This window comes from Grampus griseus (genome assembly GCF_964374135.1).
Source record: "Grampus griseus genome assembly, chromosome: 9".
Lineage (NCBI taxonomy): Eukaryota > Metazoa > Chordata > Mammalia > Artiodactyla > Delphinidae > Grampus > Grampus griseus.
Window position 1 is genome coordinate 96,912,695 of NC_139003.1, and position 19,803 is coordinate 96,932,497.

At 46.6% G+C, this 19,803-nt stretch overlaps 1 protein-coding gene across 1 annotated transcript; it reads left to right on the forward strand.

The window, feature by feature from the left end:
• The first annotated feature begins 12,328 nt into the window (after positions 1-12,328).
• IGFBP1 (insulin like growth factor binding protein 1) lies at positions 12,329-17,249 on the forward strand. The gene is made up of 4 exons (XM_082662266.1): positions 12,329-12,744; positions 14,142-14,326; positions 15,503-15,631; positions 16,540-17,249. The coding sequence occupies exons 1-4, from the start codon at positions 12,399-12,401 to the stop codon at positions 16,669-16,671; spliced, it is 792 nt and encodes a 263-aa protein (XP_082518392.1). The 5' UTR covers positions 12,329-12,398; the 3' UTR covers positions 16,672-17,249.
• Positions 17,250-19,803: the final 2,554 nt, after the last annotated feature.

Below are 19,803 nucleotides of genomic sequence, written 5' to 3' on the forward strand. Positions count from 1 at the left end.
CCACATATTCCCCCCTTGGTGTACCTCCGTTTGTTCTCTACATCTGTGTCTCTATTTCTGCCTTGAGAATTGGTTCATCTGTACCACTTTTCTAGATTCCACATATATGAGTCAATATATGATATTTGTTGTTCACTTTCTGACTTACTTTACTCTGTATGACAGTCTCTAGGTCCATCCACATCTCTACAAATGACCCAGTTTTGTTCATTTTTATGGCTGAGTAATATTCCATTGTATATATGTACCACATCTTCTTTATCCATTCATCTGTTGATGGGTATTTAGGATGCTTCCATGACCCGGCTATTGTAAATAGTGCTGTAATGAACATTGGCGTGCATGTGTCTTTTTGAATTATGGTTTTCTCTGGGTATATGGCCAGTAGTGGGATTACTGGGTCATATGTTAATTCTATTTTTAGCTTTTTAAGGAACCTCCATACTGTTCTCCTTAGTGGCTGTATCAATTTACATTCCCACCAACAGTGCAAGAGGGTTCCCTTTTCTCCACATCCTCTGCAGCATTTGTTGTTTGTAGATTTTCTGATGATGCTCATTCTAACCGGTGTGAGGTGATACCTCATTGTACTTTTGATTTGCATTTCTCTAATAATTACTGATGTTGAGCAGTTTTTCATGTGCCTCTTGACCATCTGTATATCTTCTTTGGAGAGATGTCTATTTAGGGCTTCTGCACATTTTTTTGATTGGGTTGTTTGTTTTTTTTAAATATTGAGCTGCATGAGCTGTTTATATATTTTGGAGATTAATCCTTTGTTGATTCATTTGCAAATATTTTCTCCCATTCTGAGTGTTGTCTTTTCATGTTGTTTATAGTTTCCTTTGTGGTGCAAAAGCTTTTAAGTTTTATTTGGTCCCATTTGTTTATTTTTGTTTTTATTTCCATTACTCTAGGAGGTGGGTCAAAAAAGCTCTTGCTGTGACTTATGTCAAAGAGTGTTCTTCCTATGTTTTCCTCTAAGAGTTTTATAGTGTCCAGTCTTACATTTAGGTTTTTAATCGATTTTGAGTTTATTTTTGTGTATGGTGTTAGAGAGTGTTCTAATTTCATTCTTTTACATGTACCTGTCCAATTTTCCCAGCACCACTTATTGAAGAGACTGTCTTTTCTCCATTGTATATCCTTGCCTCCTTTGTCATAGATTACTTGACCATAGGTGCATGGGTTTATCTCTGGGCTTTCTAACCTGTTCCATTGATCTATATTTGTGTTTTTGTGCCAGTACCATATTGTTTTGATGACTGTAGCTTTGTAGTATATTCTGAAGTCAGGGAGTCTGATTCCTCCAGCTCTGTTATTTTCCTTCAAGATTGCTTTGGCTATTCAGGGTCTTTTGTGTCTCCATACAAATTTTAAGATTTTTTTGTTATAGTTCTGTAAAAATTGCCATTGGTAATTTGATAGGGATTGCATTGAATCTGTAGATTGCTTTGGGTAGTAGTCATTTTCACAGTATTGATTCTTCCAATCCAAGACCATGGTATATCTCTCCCTCTGTTTGTGTCATCTTTGATTTATTTCATCAGTGTTTTATAGTTTTCTGAGTACAGGTCTTTTACCTCCTTAGGTAGGTTTATTCCTAGGTATTTTGTTCTTTTTGTTGCACTGGTGAATGGGATTATTTCCTTAATTTCTCTTTCTGATTTTTTATTGTTAGTGTATAGGAATGCAAGAGATTTCTGTGCATTAATTTTGTATCCTGCAACTTTACCAAATTCACTGATTAGCTCTAGTAGTTTTCTGGTGGCATCTTTAGTATTCTTTATGTATAGTATCATATCATCTGCAAACAGTGACAGTTATACTTCTTCTTTTCCAATTTGTATTTCTTTTATTTCTTTTTCTTCTCTGATTGCTGTGGCTAGGACTTCCAAAACTATGTTGAATAATAGTGGCGAGAGTGGACATCCTTGTCTTGCTCCTGATCTTAGAGGAAATGCTTTCAGTTTTTCACCATTGAGAATGACGTTTGCTGTGGGTTTGTCATATATGGCCTTTATTACATTGAGGTAGGTTCCCTCTATGCCCACTTTCTGGAGAGGTTTTTCTTTTGTAAAATAGGTGTTGAATTTTGTCAAGAGATTTTTCTGCATCTATTGAGATGATCATACGGTTTTTATTCTTCAATTTGTTAATTTGGTGCATTACATTGATTTGCATATATTGAAGAATCCAATATATGTGGATGATTGGTCTTGTGATTGGTCTGTTCATATTTTCTATTTCTTCCTGGTTCAGTCTTGGAAGGTTATACCTTTCTAAGAATTTGTCCATTTCTTCCAGGTTGTCCATTTTAATGGCAAGAGTTGCTTGTAGTAGTCCCCTATGATGCTTTGTATTTCTGTGGTGTCTGTTGTAACTTCTCCTTTTTTCATTTCTAATTTTATTGATTTGAGTCCTCTCCCTCTTTTTTTTGATGAGTCTGGTTAAAGGTTTGTCAATTTTGTTTATCTTTTCAAAGAACCAGCCTTTAGTTTTATTGATCTCTGCTATTGTTTTCTTTGTTTCTATTTCATTTATTTCTGCTCTGATCTTTATGATTTCTTTCCTCTACTAACTTTGGGTTTTGTTTGTTCTTCTTTCTCTAGTTCCTTTAGGTGTAAGGTTAGATTGTTTATTTGAGATTTTTCTCGTTTCTTGAAGTATGCTTGTATTGCTATAAACTTCCCTCTTAGAACCGCTTTTGCTGCATCCCATAGGTTTTGGATCATTGTGTTTTCATTGTCATTTGTCTCTAGGTATTTTTTGATTACCTCTTTGATTTCTTCAGTAACCTCTTGGTTATTTAGTAACATATTGTTTAGTCTCCATGTGTTTGTGTTTTTAATGTTTTTTTCCTTGTAAATGATTTCTTATCTCATAGCGTTGTGGTCAGAAAAGATGCTTGATATGATTTCATTTTTCTTAAATTTACCGAGGCTTGATTTGTGACCCAAGATGTGATCTATCGTGGAGAATGTTCTGTGTGCACTTGAGAAGAAAGTGTAATCTGCTGTTTTTGGATGGAATGTTCTATAAATATCAATTAAATCTATCTGGTCTATTGTGTCATTTAAAGCTTCTGTTTCCTTATTAATTTTCTGTCTGGATGAGCTGTCCATTGGTGTAAGTGAGGTGTTAAAATCCCCCACAATTATTGTGTTACTGTCAATTTCCTCTTTTATAGCTGTTAGCTTTGCCTTATGTATTGAGGTGCTCCTATGTTGGATGCATATATATTTATAATTGTTATATCTTCTTTTTGGAGTGATCCCTTGATCATTATGTAGTGTCCTTCCTTGTCTCTTGTAACATTCTTTATTTTAAAGTCTATTTTATCTGGTATGAGTATTGCTACTCCAGCTTTCTTTTGATTTCCTTTTGCATGGAACATCTTTTTCCATCCCCTCACTTTCAGTCTGTATATGTCCCTAGGTCTGAAGTGGGTCTCTTGTAGACAGCATATATATGGGTCTTGTTTTTGTATCCATTCAGCGAGCCTGTGTCTCTTGTTTGGAGCATTTAATCCATTCACATTTAAGGTAATTATGGATATTTATATTTCTAATACCATTTTCTTAATTGTTCTGTGTTTGTTTTTGTAGGTCCTTTTCTTCTCTTGTGTTTCCCACTTAGAGAAGTTCCTTTAGGATTTGTTGTAGAGCTGGTTTGGTGGTGCTGAATTCTCTTAGCTTTTGCTTGTCTGTAAAACTTTTGATTTCTCTGTCAAATCTGAATGAGATCCTTGCCAGGTAGAGTCATCTTGGTTGTAGATTCTTCCCTTTCATCACTTTAAATATATCGTGCCACTCCCTTCTGGCTTGTAGAGTTTTGGCTGAGAAATCACCTGTTAACCTTATGGGAGTTCCCTTTTATGTTATTTGTCATTTTTCCCTTGTGGTTTTAATAAGTTTTCCTTGCCTTTAATTTTTGTCAATTTGATTACTATGTGTCTCAGCATGTTTCTCCTTGGGTTTATCCTGCCTGGGACTCTCTGCACTTCCTGGACTTGGGTGGCTATTTCTTTTCCCAGTTAGGGAAATTTTCAACTACAGTCTCTACAGATATTTTATCGGGTCCTTTCTCCCTCTTTTCTCCTTATGGGACCCCTAAAATGAGAATGTTGGTGTGTTTAATGTTGTCCCAGAGGTCTCTTAGGCTGTCTTCATTTCTTTTCATTCTTTTTTCTTTATTCTGTTCTGCAGCAGTGAATTCCATCATTCTGTCTTACAGGTCAGTTATCCGTTCTCCTGCCTCAGTTATTCTGCTATTGATTCCTTCTAGTGTATTTTTCATTTCAGTTATTGTATTGTTCATCTCTGTTTGTTCTTTAATTCTTCTAGGTCTTTGTTAAACATTTCTTTATCTTTTCAATCATTGCCTCCATTCTTTTTCCGAGGTCCTGGATCATCTTCACTATCATTACTCTGAATTCTCTTTCTGGAAGGTTGCCTATCTCCACTTCATTTAGTTGTTTTTCTGGAGTTTTATCTTGTTCCTTCATCTGGTACATAGTCCTCTGCCTTTTCATTTTGTCTGTCTTTCTGTGAATGTGGTTTTCATTCCACAGGCTACAGAATTGTAGTTCTTCTTGCTTCTGCTGTCTTCTCTCTGGTGGATGAGGCTATCTAAGAGGCTTGTGCAAGCTTCCTGATGGAAGGGACTGGTGGTGGGTAAAGCTGGGTGTTGCTCTGGTGGGCAGAGCTCAGTAAAACTTTAATCTGCTTGTCTGCTGATGGGTGGAGCTGGGCTCCCTCCCTGTTGGTTGTTTGGCCTGAGGTGACCAAGCACTGGAGCCTATCTAGCTCTTTGGTGGGGCTAATGGCAGATTCTAGGAGAACTCACACCAAGGAGCACTTCCCAGAACTTCTGCTGCCCGAGTCCTTGTCCCCACAGTGAGCCACAACCACCCGCTGCCTCTGCAGGATACCCTCCAACACTAGCAGGTAGGTCTGGTTCAGTCTCCTGTGGGGTCACCGCTCCCTCCCCTGGGTCCTGAAGTGCACACTGCTTTGTGTGTGCCCTCCAAGAGTGGACTCTCTGTTTCCCCCAGTCCTGTCAAAGTCCTGCAGTCAAACCCCCCTAGGCTTCAAAGTCTTATTCTCTAGGAATTCGTCCTCCCATTGCCAGACCCCCAGGTTGGGAAGCATGACGTGGGGCTCAGAACCTTCACTCCAGTGGGTGGACTTCTGTGGTATAAGTGTTCTCCAGTTTGTGACTCACCCACCCAGCGATTGTGGGGTTTGATTTTATTATGATTGCGCCCCTCCTACCATCTCATTGCAGCTTCTCCTTTGTCTTTGGATGTGGGGTGTCTTTTTTGATGAGTTCCAGTGTCTTCCTGTCGATGACTGTTCAGCAGTTAGTTGTGATTCCAGTGCTCTCGCAAGAGGGAGTGAGCGCACATTCTTTTACTCCACCATCTTGAACCAATCTCCAAATTCAATCCCTTTGGAATACAGCAATAAATAAGTGGAATTTGAAATTAAAAGCACAACACCATTTACATTAGCACCCTCCAAAATGAAATACTTGTGTATAAATATAAGAAAATATGTACACAGTCTATATGGGGAAAACAATACTCTGATGAATGAGATCAAAGAAGAACTTAATAAATAATTTAATAAATTTAATGGAATTTAATCATGGTTAGGAAGACTCAGTATTGTCAAGATATCAGTTCTTCCCAACTTAAATATGGATTCAAGACAATCCCAATGAAAATCACTAAGTTATTTTGTAGATATTGACAAACTGATTCTAAATTTTATATGGAGGTAAAATACCCAGAAGAGCCAACATGATGTTGATGAAGAACCAAGTGGGAAGACTGACATTACATGACCTCAAGATTTATTACAAATCTATAGTAAATAGATTATGACATATAAATGTATAATTCTATAGCCTAGAGTGTGATATTGATGAATTAATAGACAAATAGAGCAGTGGAGCAGTTTAGGGAGTCCCCAGATAGAATCCCATTAATATCATCAACTGGTCTGGTACAAAGGAACAAGGGTAATACAGTGCAGTAATACAGTGCAGGTAATACAGTGCAGACTAACAAATGGTGCTGGAACAAACAAATGGTTTGTTCTTTTCAACAAATGGTGAAAAGTGTTTTCAACAAATGGTGCTGGAACAACTACACATCTACAAGCAAAAAAAAAAAAAAAAAAAAATCTAGACACAGACCTTACACTCTTCACAAAAATTCACTCAAAATGGATCACAGAACTAAATGTAAAATGCAAAACTATAAATTCTTAGACGATTACCTAGGAGAAAACCTAGATGATCTTGGGTATGGTGATGACTTTTATAGATGCAACACCAAACACAGGACACAATAAAACAAAAATTTATAAGCTGGACTTCAATAAAAGGAAAAACTTCTGACCTGTGAAAGAACATGTTAAGAGAATGAGAAGAAAACCCACAGACCAGGAGAAAATATTTGCAAAGGACAAATCTAATAAAGAGCTGTTGGCTAAAATGCTAAAAGAACATTTAAAACCCAAAAATAAGAAAACAAACAACTTGATTAATAAGTGGTCAAAGGCCTTACGAGACACATCCCTAAAGAAGATAAACAGATGGCAGCCAAGCACATAAAAAACCCTCCACTTCAATTTCATCTGGGAAATGCAAATTACAACACAGATACAGGCACACAACTATTAGAATGACCCCAACCCAGATACTGACAATACCAACCGATGAAAAGTTTGTGGAGCAAAAGAACACTTATTCACTCTGCCTGGTGACAGCACCCACAATGTTCATGCTGTAATGCGGGTGAGATGCCCCCATGATGTGCACACTTGATGCAGGTGACAGCGCCCTATGTGATGGACTAGAAATTGTAGTGCAGGAGGCAATCCCCCACTTGTCGGCCCAGGGTCCCTGCCCTTTGCCCAGGTCAGAGAATTAGCAGAGTTGTGTAACCTCATGCCTGGAAGGCATGAATAAAGTACTACATTGTTGCTGAGTTCTGTGGGTGGGAGACACCCTGTGGCCCCTGTGTGGGTTCGATGGGGCTTGGCGAGGGGGATCCCGGATGTTTGAGGTTGACCGATGTGTCCATAGACATATTAAGGTCTTTGTGCGGAGAGCTGGAGAGTGTGGACTTCCTGGGGGACATCACGGGCCCAGTCTGGTGCAGCAGCCTTTTCTCCTCATTGAAGTCATGGACACTTTTAACCATCTATGAAACCACAGAACTCATCACCAAAAAATGATCATCAACGCTTAACCATACAACATTATGCCTAACATAGCAGAGAGGCTAGGGATTTCCCGCAGCCCATGGGCAGACTCTTCGCTGCTACACGGGGCAGTGAATTCTGGCTGGAAATGACTCACACGGTTCATCTGGGGTGAGCAGCAGAATTGAGACGGGACGGCTCAGGTCTCTTCTCTCCTTCCAAGATTCTTCCATCGCCTCATGCTGCCCACCCCCCCAAGTACGGCAACGACTCTTCTATCCATCACCCTGCCCTGAACTCTCCGCTGCCAGCTTCTTACGGTGTGGTTTTGAGTGGCAGTGGGATGGCCTGGGTCTTCTAAATGCCTTCAAACTTGAGCGAGCATCAAGGTCCCCTGGGGAGCTTGTGAAAACAGAGGGCCAGCCCCCATCGCCAAGCTTCTGGGTCAAGGGTCTGGGTGGGACCTGGGAGTATGCATTTCTATCCAGGCCCAGGTGATGTGAGTCTGGTCTAGACCATGACTGAGGCCCCCGGTGCAGGAGGAGGGCAAGGGAGTGATTACCCTTGAGCGCCATCCACGTGTCTGGCACTTGTATCCCAACCCCAGTGGCACCCCAAATGGGAATGCAGGGTGGGTGACCTGCCAAAGTAGAGATTAAACCCTGGTCTTTCCACGGGGCCCTCGGGCACCGGCCCCACCCCGGGCACACTGTTTGAGCTCCTGTGTTTAGGATCTGGGCTGTGTTGACGTGACAAAAGCGAGGTTTGCTTTTCCACTTTGATTAGCAGGGGGAGTAGACTTGCCCTCAGTTTGCGGAGCGGTGGCCTTCATTGCTCAGGAGCCGGGCAGCAGGCCAGGCCTTTGCAAGATTTGCATCATTCGCTGTGTCCATCGATCGCGGAACACGGCAGAACATCTTTTTGTGTTTTTCCCCCCGGGTTAAAAACAACTTCCCTTGGAGGTTCCCCTGGATTGCAGCGATCTCTCCCTTTGAAAATCTGATTTTGCCCTTGACCTTTGCATTGTTTTTCAGAGCAGCGATTGCCCAATTTTCCAGCTGGTGGTGAGTAAGCAGCTCGTAACACGGAGGCAGAATTGGAAACAGCAGGTGACGGAAGGCCCCACGCAGTTTCATCATCCTCTGCTCTGTGAGCGCACCCTGTGGCTGCGGATGGTGGTGACAGCTCACATTTATGCAGGGCTGACTGTGCCAGCCTCTGCCTTATCCCCATTTTATAGACATGGAAACTGAGGCGCAGGGAGGTTACGTAATATGCAGGACGTGGAATCCAAGGTGCCAGCACAGGAGGTCTTGCTGGGGAGCTCCCACGCCTGCCCTTTAGGGGTTGATGAAACTCTTGGAGCTGAGTTCTTGGAGCTGCAACCAGAGGTGGTGTGCTGTGAAGCGTCATGAAATAAGCAGCAAAGACGCTGTGTGCAACCCCATTCAGGTCATGTCTTCTCCTGGGGCCACACAGAGAGACTGCTCAGATTACATGCAGCTCCTCTGCTTTTCTGTGATGGCAACAGTGGTCTCCTTTCCTCTGCAGGCAGAAAATTTACAATGCGGGGTGAAGAAGCAGAGTGCCAGGCATCTTCTGTGTCACTGGAGCTCCACGAGTGTAATGCTTTGTTTTGCCTAGTTGGTAAGATACAGATTCTGTAGCTGGCACCGAAAACTTCCCATACGTACCCCCAAAGCTACTTTTCACCCCTGTCCCCCCAAATATACTCCCAATTGCCCTCGCACACACAGATAATATTGGCCCTTCCTTACATCATCCTTACGTCTATGTGGTTCAGCATCAAGGGTACCAGCTTCGGTTTGGGCAAAGGGGGGCTTCACCCCCAGCTGGTGTGATAAGCCCTACCTCTTGAGCTCTTGGGGAGGACCCCTGGCAAGTCTGGCGAGCACAGCCAGGCGCCGGGTACCTACAGTTCACTTATAGGAGACCACGGCTCCCCATGCCCCCACCACGCCCTGCTCCCATGCTCTGCATCCAGGAGTGCCTGGTTCTTGGACTCTAGAGTCCTTAGGAAGATGGGCTGGGGCACCATTAGTGCCCTGGGCATGGCTGGGGCAGGGTTCTCTGTGAGCCTGTCCCCTGCCCACCCAGCCTGGCAGGAGACACACAGGTAAATGCAGGTTTATGTAGCTCTTCAGCTACAGTGCCCCTAACCCATTGTCACAGTCTTCGGGAGCGCAGAGGGGGCACCTCATTCTACCTGGGAGCTGCCGGGAAGGCTTCTCAGGGAAGAGGAACTTCAGGTGGATCCTGAGGGACGGAAAAGGGGCAGAACATCTTCACCAACACCGTGCAGATGTGGATGACAGAGAGATGTGGATGATAGGGGGACGCGGACGGCAGGGGGACGCGGACAGTAGGGGGACGTGGACGGTATGGGGACGCGGACGGTAGGGAGACGCGGATGGTAGGGGGACGTGGATGGTAGGGGGACGCGGACGGTAGGGAGGACGTGGACGGTATGGGGACGCGGACGGTAGGGAGACGCGGATGGTAGGGGGACGTGGATGGTCGGGAGACGTGAATGATGGGGGACATGGACGGTAGGGAGGACGTGGACGGTAGGGGGACGCGGACGGTAGGGGGACGTGGACGGTAGGGAGGACGTGGACGGTAGGGGGACGCGGACGGTAGGGGGACGCGGACGGTAGGGTGAGGAAAATTCACTCATGGAGAAAATTCACTCAGCAAGAAGAAAGTCATGGAGGTATGACGGTGGGTTTTTTTCTTCTTGAGTTGGGGTGGAGGGACATTAAGCCTGGAAAATGAGCCGGAGTCTGCAGGGCTGGGATTAGGGGAGGTGGGGGAGGCTCCAGGTCTATGACACGTAGGGAGGGGCTCCCTCCCCCACCACCCTGCAGCTCAGTGCCCCCAGCAGGAGCGCCCCCTCATGCTAATAGGGACCAGACCTTGGGGTCAGACCACGGGGGGCACGGAAGGCCAGGCCAGGCTGTGGATGCCAGCCAGTGGGCGGTGGGGCCTGGGATTCAGGATGCACCCAGAAATGAGCACAGCAGAAGCCACCTCTTGACCTTCCAGGAGAGAGGGACAGACGGCCCACACAGGCCTCGAGGAAGAGCCCTGTCCGTTTGTGTTGACGGGGTTGGAAGCAGGGAGAGCTCTCTCTGGGTTGGTGGTCATCTGGTTTGCTGCTGCTATGAGGCAAGCCTAGGAAACATTTGGGAAATCGATTCACCAGGAGAGGAATTTCCACTACGTGCAGGATGAAGGAGACCTCAGAGAGGGAGGGAGGGACCTCACCAGGCGAGTGCACAACTGGGTGAACTGTACAGGGCTGGCAAATTGCCAGGCACACGGTAGGTGGGGCCCAGATATTTACCAGATGATTATCTCTTTCATGTGTGTCATTGAGAAAACGTTTCAAGTGGGCACGCCGATTCTAAATCGAGGAAGTCCAGAGAGAACATTCAGAGCACAAGTTCTTTTGGGGAAATGAAATCCTTTAGAAACTCACCTCAGAAATAAAGTGAAAAAAGTCAAAACCATTGGTCTGCTCCTGAACCAGACACTGACCTTTGCTTTGTAAAAATAATGACCAACATGACCGTGAACATCCAACTGCAACTGTTTTCACCAACCTTATTTTGATTGTTCCTGAGGACATGCTGGGGGGCAGGGGTGACAAGTTATTGATATAATAGTGGCAGAACACAAGGCAAGTAACTTTCCCAAGGCCACAGAGCCAATGAAGTAACTAGAAAAAAAAGCTAGTAAATTAATTTCAATTTGTTTCTTTTTGAGATAGATAATATAACTGATAATGTAAGTACCTGATAATACCAAAGAAAACAAAGAAAACATAGTACTTACTAGATAATGTGAATCTAGAAGGATAAAAAAGAGTGTGAAGGGAAAACCAGTCTCTTCCCCAGTCACCTAATTTCACACCTCCCCTCCAAGGCAGGCAGTGGTAGCAGTTTCTTCATATTCTTCTCAGAATGTTCGATACATTTAGGATCACAGTGACATATACATTCCTATTCCTTTTTTGTACACAAACAATGGCATATTCTGTGCCTTGTTAGTTTTACTTCACTTGGAAATTTTACTTAACTTGCATAATATTACAAACCTTGGAGATTTTCCTCCATCAGTAAATATACAGCTGCCTTGTTCTTGTCAGTAGCTGCCTGGTTTCCAGGGACCGGGTGCCAGTGAGGGCACCTGCAGTACCTGGACAAGGGCAGGGCCATATCTCACTGTCTTTGAAGGTACAGTGACATTTTTCTTTCCACTCAAGAGGATATTCAGAAACAGGAATTCTAACTAGAGAGAAAGCCTTGGTCATCAACTCCTGATAAAAATCTGGTCTGAGGCTGAAAGTCAGAGGAAGCTGGGGTCTGGGCTTCGTTCTGCACCCTCGCCCTGTCTCTGAATGGCCCCGAGTCCCTCTCTCTCTGTAAGCTCAGTTAACAAGGTGGGTCTCTGGCGGCTGTGGTGACATTAGCGAGGGCGCCATCAGCCCTGGGAGGAACTGCCCCTTTCCTTCCTTCTTTCCTCCTGGGAAAAGCTCTCAGGACAGCAGTTAAGGGGCCCGTTGGTCTTCTTTCTGCAGAGGGAGAAACAGTTCTGGGCTTTGGCACTGAGAAGCTGCCAGGGCTGTCCAACACCTGGCTTCTATCTAAGCCCATCCTTCCTTCCTCTGCCTGGGCCTTGATTTCCCCACTTGAAAACTGGCCAATGCGCTGGCCTTGCCCAGCTTATCTCTCTTGCTTTCCCTGGGTCTTCCGGGGACCGCCGGCAGACTCAGCCTGAAGATGCCCCTTGAACGAAACAAGCAAGCGCCACCCTCCGCTTGGCTGTGCGCTCCTGGCTGGAATTGCACTTTGGCTCCAGGTCTGAACCCTAACGACAGGACAAACACTGTCTGAAACCTGGACCGTTTGCCCTCCTTCTACCCACGGTTTGCGCAGGGCAGTGCTCCTACAACCAAAACAAACTTATTTTGAACACCGGCCGCGAGCACGCGGCGCCGCCAATCATTAACCGCTGGTTCAGGTGGCCCGGCCGGCGCCCTTCATAAGGTGCACCCGGTGCCCAGCGAGCATCAGCCACCGCTCAGACAGCATCGGCCAGCGCGCCGCCGCCACCGCCTAGCGAGCACCGGCTCCTGACCGCCACCGCTGCCTGGCGATGCCCCAAGTCCCGGCTGTCCGCGCCTGGCCGCTTCTGCTCTCGCTGGCCGTTCAGCTCGGCTCAGCCGCTGACGCTCCCCAGCCCTGGCGCTGCGCGCCCTGCTCCGCCGAGAGGCTGGCGCTCTGCCCTCCCGTGCCCGCCTCGTGCCCGGAGCTCACCCGGCCCGCCGGCTGCGGCTGTTGCCCCACGTGCGCCCTGCCGCTGGACGCCGCATGCGGCGTGGCTACTGCGCGCTGCGCCCATGGGCTCAGCTGCCGCGCCTTGCCCGGGGAGCCTCGGCCCCTGTACGCCCTCACCCGCGGCCAGGGCGCCTGCATGCCCGCGCCCAGCGCCGAGGCCACAGGTACCAACCGTCTCCCCGCCCGGGTCCCTCCCCTGGGACAGATGGGGTGGGGACTGGGGCGGGCAGAGGGCTGGGGCTCCACCAAAGCTCACAGCCAGTGGGGAGCAAACCCGGCCAAGCTCAGAGCTTGCAGCCAAAACCTGTAAGGGGAAAGGATTTGTCACCCAGATGAACTCCATCGTTGTGTGGTCCTGCAGGAGGCGCTTAGGATAGGGCAGGACACACGCAACTTGGTGGGAGAGCTGGGGGAGGGAGCCCAGACCACCTGGGCAGCCCACTGATCTATAGAAACCCAGAAGAGGGAGGCGATGGGGTGCCCGGGCAGCGGGGTGCCACTCCAGCCGCCCCTGGCTCTCCTCCCTGCCAATGCATTAGTTTCCGGGAAGACCTGCAGTGGGAGCCTGTACCGCTGGCCTCCTGGGAGGTGTTTGGAATGTCCTTTGAAATATATGTCCTGTGCAGACAGTATGTGCTTCCCAGATGTTTACAGAACATAATGTGAAAGTTCAGGCTAAAAACGTCACTTGCGTTCATTGTCATAGAAAAACAGTGGTTGATGTGTGTGCTGCCTCCTCAGAACTTGACAATCAGAACTTTCCTGAATTTAGCAGTGATTTACTTGTAGTGGGAAGCAGAGGAAATACACCCACCTCTACCCGCTCTCCTTACCTCCCTGTCAGGGCAGCTGTATGTCCAGTGATTCCGTGATTCTTGGCGGGATCTTGTGGCTCTATGCCCTGATAGGGATCTGCTGGAGCGCGTCACCCTTCCAAGGTGGGGACGGTTTTCCTCCTGGTTCTCTGCCTTCAGAGTCATCTCTGTGGTCCTCAAAGGAGAGGGTGTCCCCCCGGGTTCCCTCAGGAGAGCCAGTTCTCTATCATTCTGTCCATGCACCAGATCCAAACCCTAGGACTCTGCAAGAAATCTGGTGACCCTCCCTCTTCCCAGGGTTGCAAAGAAGTCACTCTGTGGGAAGGCAGAGCCCCTGGAAAAGAAGAGAGTAGAGCTGCAATCTAGACCCCACCTCTAAACAAACCCTACCACCTGTTCACAGGGAATTACTAACATGCCCATTTTATGGATAGGAAAGCTGAGGATGGGGTCAGGAATTGAATTGCAATCCATGGCTTTCTCAGGGCTCCTCCCGGGCTTTGACACATGTGCATGTGCCTGCTTTAGAAGCAGAAACACGGGGCACTCTTGCCATTGGTATTGCTGTTGGGTCATCCCTCTACCTGGAAGCCATCAGAAGTTCCTTTAAAGTGGGAGTAGGCAAAACTACATGGCCATCCTGTCCCCGTCCGGTTTTGTGGGAAGGGAAGCAGCTTCGGGGGAGGGGGGCCCAGGTGCAGATGCTTCGGAGAGAGGCTCATGGGTTTTCGTTTTTCCATTTTCAGAGGCAAAGGACCCTGCCACCCTGGAGAACATGTCCCCTGAGAGCTCAGAGATGACCCAGGAGCAGCTTCTGGACAATTTCCACCTGATGGCTGCGTCCAGTGAGGACCTGCCCATCCTCTGGAACGCCATCAGTAATTATGAGAGCATGAGGGCCCTGGAGATCACAGACATCAACAATCGGAAGGTGAGAGCCTCGGGGTAGGTGGAGCCTCTAGCTTGAATCTGCTTGGCCCTGCAGGTCCGGTCCTGAGCCCTGGATATAAACAAGTTCCTTCCCAAAGCCTAACAGACATTTCTCAGCTTAGCTTTGGGAACTTTTAACCCAAGGGCTTTCAGCAGAGGAGCCCTCTGGATGGAAAGAAAATGCAGTTCGTGCTGTGCAACCTTAGATACATTACTTCACGTCTCTGAGCTCATCTCTAAAATGAGGGTATCAGACTGGCAGTGTCTAAAGAGCACTGAGCTATTCTTAACATCCTCCTCCCCCATCCCATCTTCCCCCCACTTTTTAAGAAATTGTGGTAAAATATTCATAACATAAAATTTAGCATTTTAATCATTTTAAAGTATAAAGTTTAGTTACATTAAGTACAGTCACATTATTCTGCCACTATCTATCATGACCGTCCATCTTGAGCAGTTTTTCATCTTCCCAAACTGAAGCTCTGTCCCCGTTAAGCGCTAACTCCCTTGTAGCATCTTAATTGATGTATGTTTTTAGTCCTACCACTTGAGGGCGACAAAGAATCAAAGTTGGAGTGACTTGGGTTCATTTGTGAAAAAAAGAAACTCACTTCTAAAAACATGCATACCCAGAAAAGTGGAGATTGAACCATTTTCTGGACACTTCAGAGTTTAAGCTTGAAATGATGACAAATAGAGAAAAGTTCATGCTTATCTCAGATTGTCCAGATGAACGCCTTAATCCTCAACGAATTTGGTTCATGTGAACTAACCTTGTAGATTACACAGGAACGTTGTTCAAAATTTAGAAAGCTCTGCTACTAAGTTCTCCGTTCACAGAGTTGTGCCCATTCTCCTTTCAACCAGATGACTGATGCCAGAATTACTCACGGGGGGCAGGAGAGTCGGAGTGCTCATGGCATTGGTGATGCTCTTATCTCCTGCAAGTGTTTAGTGAATGTTCAGTGAGGGAGGGCATGGGGTTCCCATCCTTTATCCTAACAACTCAGAACAGAGACTAACCACCCTCCTTCTATAGGTGAGAGAGTGAGGCCGAGAGAAAGTGGGTCCAGGCCTGTCCTCAGAGCCTACACAAAACCTCTTGCATCCACTCCCCTTTTAGGCTAATAATACACTGTTTCTTGTCATTTATCCCAACGTCAAATTTTTCTTTCAGGAGCCCTGCCAGCGAGAACTCTACAAAGTGCTGGACAGATTAGCCAGGGAGCAGCAGAAGGCAGGAGACAAACTTTACAAATTTTATCTGCCAAACTGCAACAAGAATGGATTCTATCACAGCAAACAGGTATGTGCATCCTCACGCGACAGCCCCTGATGCCCACACCCCAGCCAAGTGCCAGCCTTTCAACAAACAGGGTGTCCAGCTCCAAGTGAGCAACCTAAAACCACATAACAGATCATATTACGCAAGACCCACCCCTCTGGGAGTAGGAGGCACTAGCCCCCCGGTAGCCTGAAGACCAGCCCCATGCTCAAAGCCTGTGTGCACTCGGGGGCCCTGAGCTGAGTGTCGCTCCATCAGCTAGCAAATCTCAGCAGGTGGGGACCTTCACAGGCCCCTCACGTTCTGGATCTCAGTGTCTCACCTGTAATAGACAGGAACAGGACAATTCTGCTTAGGAAAGTGAGTATCTGTTTGGACATCTCTTACATTTTTTCTCCCTACAAAGGGAAATGAACTTTATAATTAAATATAATAGCATTTTTTTGGCTTGCCAGATAATAAGTGAGATGAAACAGACCAAGACCTAATTTTGAGGAGCCCTTTAGGACTCAGTGAAGCCTAGGTTCTGTGGATATTTCTGGGGGAAACTGGGGACCAGGAAGTGCTTTATAACAAACAAGCAATTTGGCAGGGGGTACGACAGCAAGGTTGGCCACACATGGGCAGGCTCCCTCCGGGCTCAGGCGCTCTGCCGTAGGGGCCGTGAAGCAGACAGTTCTCCGCACGCTGTACCATTCAACACACGCGTGACATCCTTATTGCACTGGGCACTTACTCTTAGTCTCTATTTTACGAAGAGAACCAAGACGGTGTAGGATTTGCCCTCAGTCATGGTCACGGCCGGTTGGGGATGCCCATGGCCTGGCTCTCAGCTGCCACGCCCTCCACACGGCACTGGGCAGCACGGAGCTCCGCCGCCCTCTCAGCTTCACAGGGGCTGCTGCTGACCTCGCTTCTTTTCTTTGCAGTGCGAGACATCCCTGGAAGGAGAGCCTGGGCTCTGCTGGTGTGTCTACCCTTGGAGCGGAAAGAAGATCCTGGGGTCCGTGGCAATCAGAGGGGACCCCAAATGCCATCAGTATTTTAACTTACAGAACTGAAAACAGATGCAGTATGATCTATTCCTTCACATGAAATATTTAAGTACATATGATATTTATACTCTGGGATACACACACACTTATATATATATATAGATGTATATGTATATACCTAGGAATTACTTTTTATACTCCACATATGACTTGATATATAAAGCTGTGGTTTATTTATTCCCCATAAATTTATTTTTTTCTACACGGTAACTTGTGTTATATTAATTTATATATCATGAAACACTTCCCATCACGTTGTAGGTAAATATTTGTATTTTAGCTCTTCAGAGGTTCCTGCTTCCGTCTTAAAGAGCATAGGAAAATGCTGCCGAGGAAATGCAAAATCAAACGTGTAGCAGTGATTTTCTTTAAGTGGTTTGATGGAGGACGGTTAGGCTGTGCTTAAGAATGATTTACTCTGTTTATTCCATGGATCTGTGTTTCGCGTAAATTTGCAGGCAAACTTGAATGTTGATCGTGTAGTCAAAGCTACATGTGATGGTGTTGCCACGTGTTAACATATGTATTGCAGATATTGTCAAACGCATGAACACAGTGTAAACACCCTGGAATAAATATCCCACACTGGATCATTGCTATCGTCACGGACATTTGTTGAACATAACGTCTTCTTCCTTCCTGAATTCCCTCCGTCCGTCACCTCCCCTTCTGCATGCAGCGCTGGCGAGTCCAGTCTGCAGGTTCCTGGTCCCCAGTGCTGGCAGGTCTGCCCTGCCCACTGAGGGCTCCCACGCCCGGGGCACCCCTCCCTCCCTCTGCGGCCCCTCACCTCTCCGCTAGCTCCTTCCCTTCCTCTTGTAAATAGGCCAGGGTTTCTCCTATCTTAAATGCAAGACAGAATCACTTCCTTAACTTCTCCCTCACCCGTCTGTTCTCTGACTCTGCCCAGCCTATGGCCCCTGGAGGGCTTCAGTGGCGCCCTCCAGGGCAGCACCCTGCTTGCCCCTCTGTTTGCACGACTAAGACCTGAGCCCAAGACATGGGTCCTCTGCCACGTGGGTTCCTTCCTTCCTGACCCCCCTTCCTTCCTGCCCTGCTGACTGCTCCTTCCTTTTCTCCCCCTGGATGGGCATCTCATCCATCCCAGCGGATCCCAACCGGCCCCTCCCTGCTCTGGGCTCCAGCTCCCTATCTTGGGTCTCCCCCTTCACCCCCTGACCCCCACAGCTGCCATCCTCCCTGTGCCGAGCCCGCAGGACTCACTGTGAGCTCAGCCCTCAGATGCATCATTCAAAATATATCAGCCCGACGTGTGTCAGCCACGGCCCCATCCCACCCTGCTAAAAAGAACCGCGTGGTTATCGTCGTGCTCGCCATTATCCTGTGATGGCAACGGGAGCTTTTCTCAGCGCTTCAACCCCCACGAGGGCCCTGTAGGACCCAGCCTGAGGGTCTGGACTGCACCTACCCCTCAGGTGTGGGCTCAGGAGCAGAGCTGGGGAAGGTGGACTTCCCTCCCCACGATGCGCAGGAGGTGACTTCTGGGCAAAATTAAAGCGACACAACTCTAAACTTGAAGGCACTGGCACAGCAGCGCCTACAGGGGGTTCTCAGTCTCAACTGAAGCTGGGGGTATTCATCCACCTTGACCATGGCATGTTTGGGTGGTTAGTCAAAAGTATCAGTTAACTTAGACTGGGCGGGGGGTGGGGCGCGAGGGGCAGGGCGGGCAGCTCTGTCTAGTCCCAGGGCTTCTGGACATGCTCTCATGCAGCAGTCGTGACCAGCAACAGTGTCTCATATTTCCAGTTCCGGTTCCTTTCAAACGAATCAGGAGTTGATGGGCATTTGGGAGGCAATCTAAGAGTCCTTCACGATTCTAGTGCCCCCATCTTTTATTGTTGTTGGGTCCACCTGATTCTCCAGCAACTACTCAGCAGCTCCCTTGGGTCAATCCTATTCATAGACAGGACAGCTCTCTCTGCTCACACGTAAAAGTCATGCACCCACATGTTGAGTTATGTAGTCACAACAGCAAGTCCCATGGGTTCACACAGGTCTGGGGGTAAATGGGCTCTGGGGACAGCTCCTGGGGGGACAGAAGGATCTCTGCTCCAGCCATGTTTGGAATCTATTCCACGTCTGATCCGGGCCATAAGCGTTATTAATAGGATGGTTTCTGTGGCCGGGTCAGGCCCAGAGCATTGCTGCACTTAGTCATGACAGCAAGCAGAGGCAGAAGGTCCAAACGGAGCCCCTCCCATGAAAATCATCCTGCTTGTCCATGCTTTTGCCTCTGTGGGTCTAAATTGGGACAGCACTTCCCTACTTCCAAGCTTGGGAAACTCTCAAGTCTGAGACAGGTAGAGCAGTGCTTAGAAGGAAATTTACAGCTATTAAATGCCCCTATTATTTATTAATAGGGGCATTAAAAATCTCATAAAAACTTTATGACGCTGAAAAAGGAAGGCCAAACCAAACCTACGTCAAGCAGAAGGAAGGAAATAATAAAAATGAGAGTGGAAATAAATGAAATAGAGAACAGAAAATCAACAGAGAAAAATCAAGGAAACCAAAAGCTTGTTCTTTGAAAAGATCAACATAATTGACAAACCTTTAGCTATATTGACCAAGAAAAGAGAAAAGACTCAAATAACTAAAATCAGAAATGAAAGAGGGGACATTACCACCGATTTTACAGAAATAAAAAGGATTATAAAGGAATATTATGGACAACTGTACACTAACAAATTGGATTATTGAGACGAAATGGAAACATTTCGAGAAACACATGAACTACCAAAACTGACACAAGAGGAATTAGACAATCTGATTAGACCTATAACAAGTGAAATGATTGAATTAGTAAAGAAAAAACTACCCACTAATAAAAGCCGAGATGGCTTCACTGATGAATTCTACCTAACATTTAAAGAATACTTTTAATTCTTTAAAACTCTTCTAAAATTTAGAAGATGAGAAAACACTTCTCAATTCATTTTATGAGCCTACATTCATAAAAAGTTTCACCCTGATTCCACACCAGACAAAGACATCACAAGAAAAGACAACTACAGAGCAAAATCTCCTATGAATATGGACACAAAAATCCTCAACAAATTACTAGTAAACTAAGTCCAGCAACATATTAAAATAATCATTCACCATGCCCAAGTG

Bases quoted from the DNA above. Each gene is read 5' to 3' on its own strand.
- IGFBP1 (XM_082662266.1), top strand. From the start codon at position 12,399: ATGCCCCAAGTCCCGGCTGTCCGCGCCTGGCCGCTTCTGCTCTCGCTG. The intron at 14,327-15,502 runs GTGAGAGCCTCG...TTTTTCTTTCAG, and splicing joins CAGACATCAACAATCGGAAG to GAGCCCTGCCAGCGAGAACT. The intron at 15,632-16,539 runs GTATGTGCATCC...TTTTCTTTGCAG, and splicing joins GATTCTATCACAGCAAACAG to TGCGAGACATCCCTGGAAGG.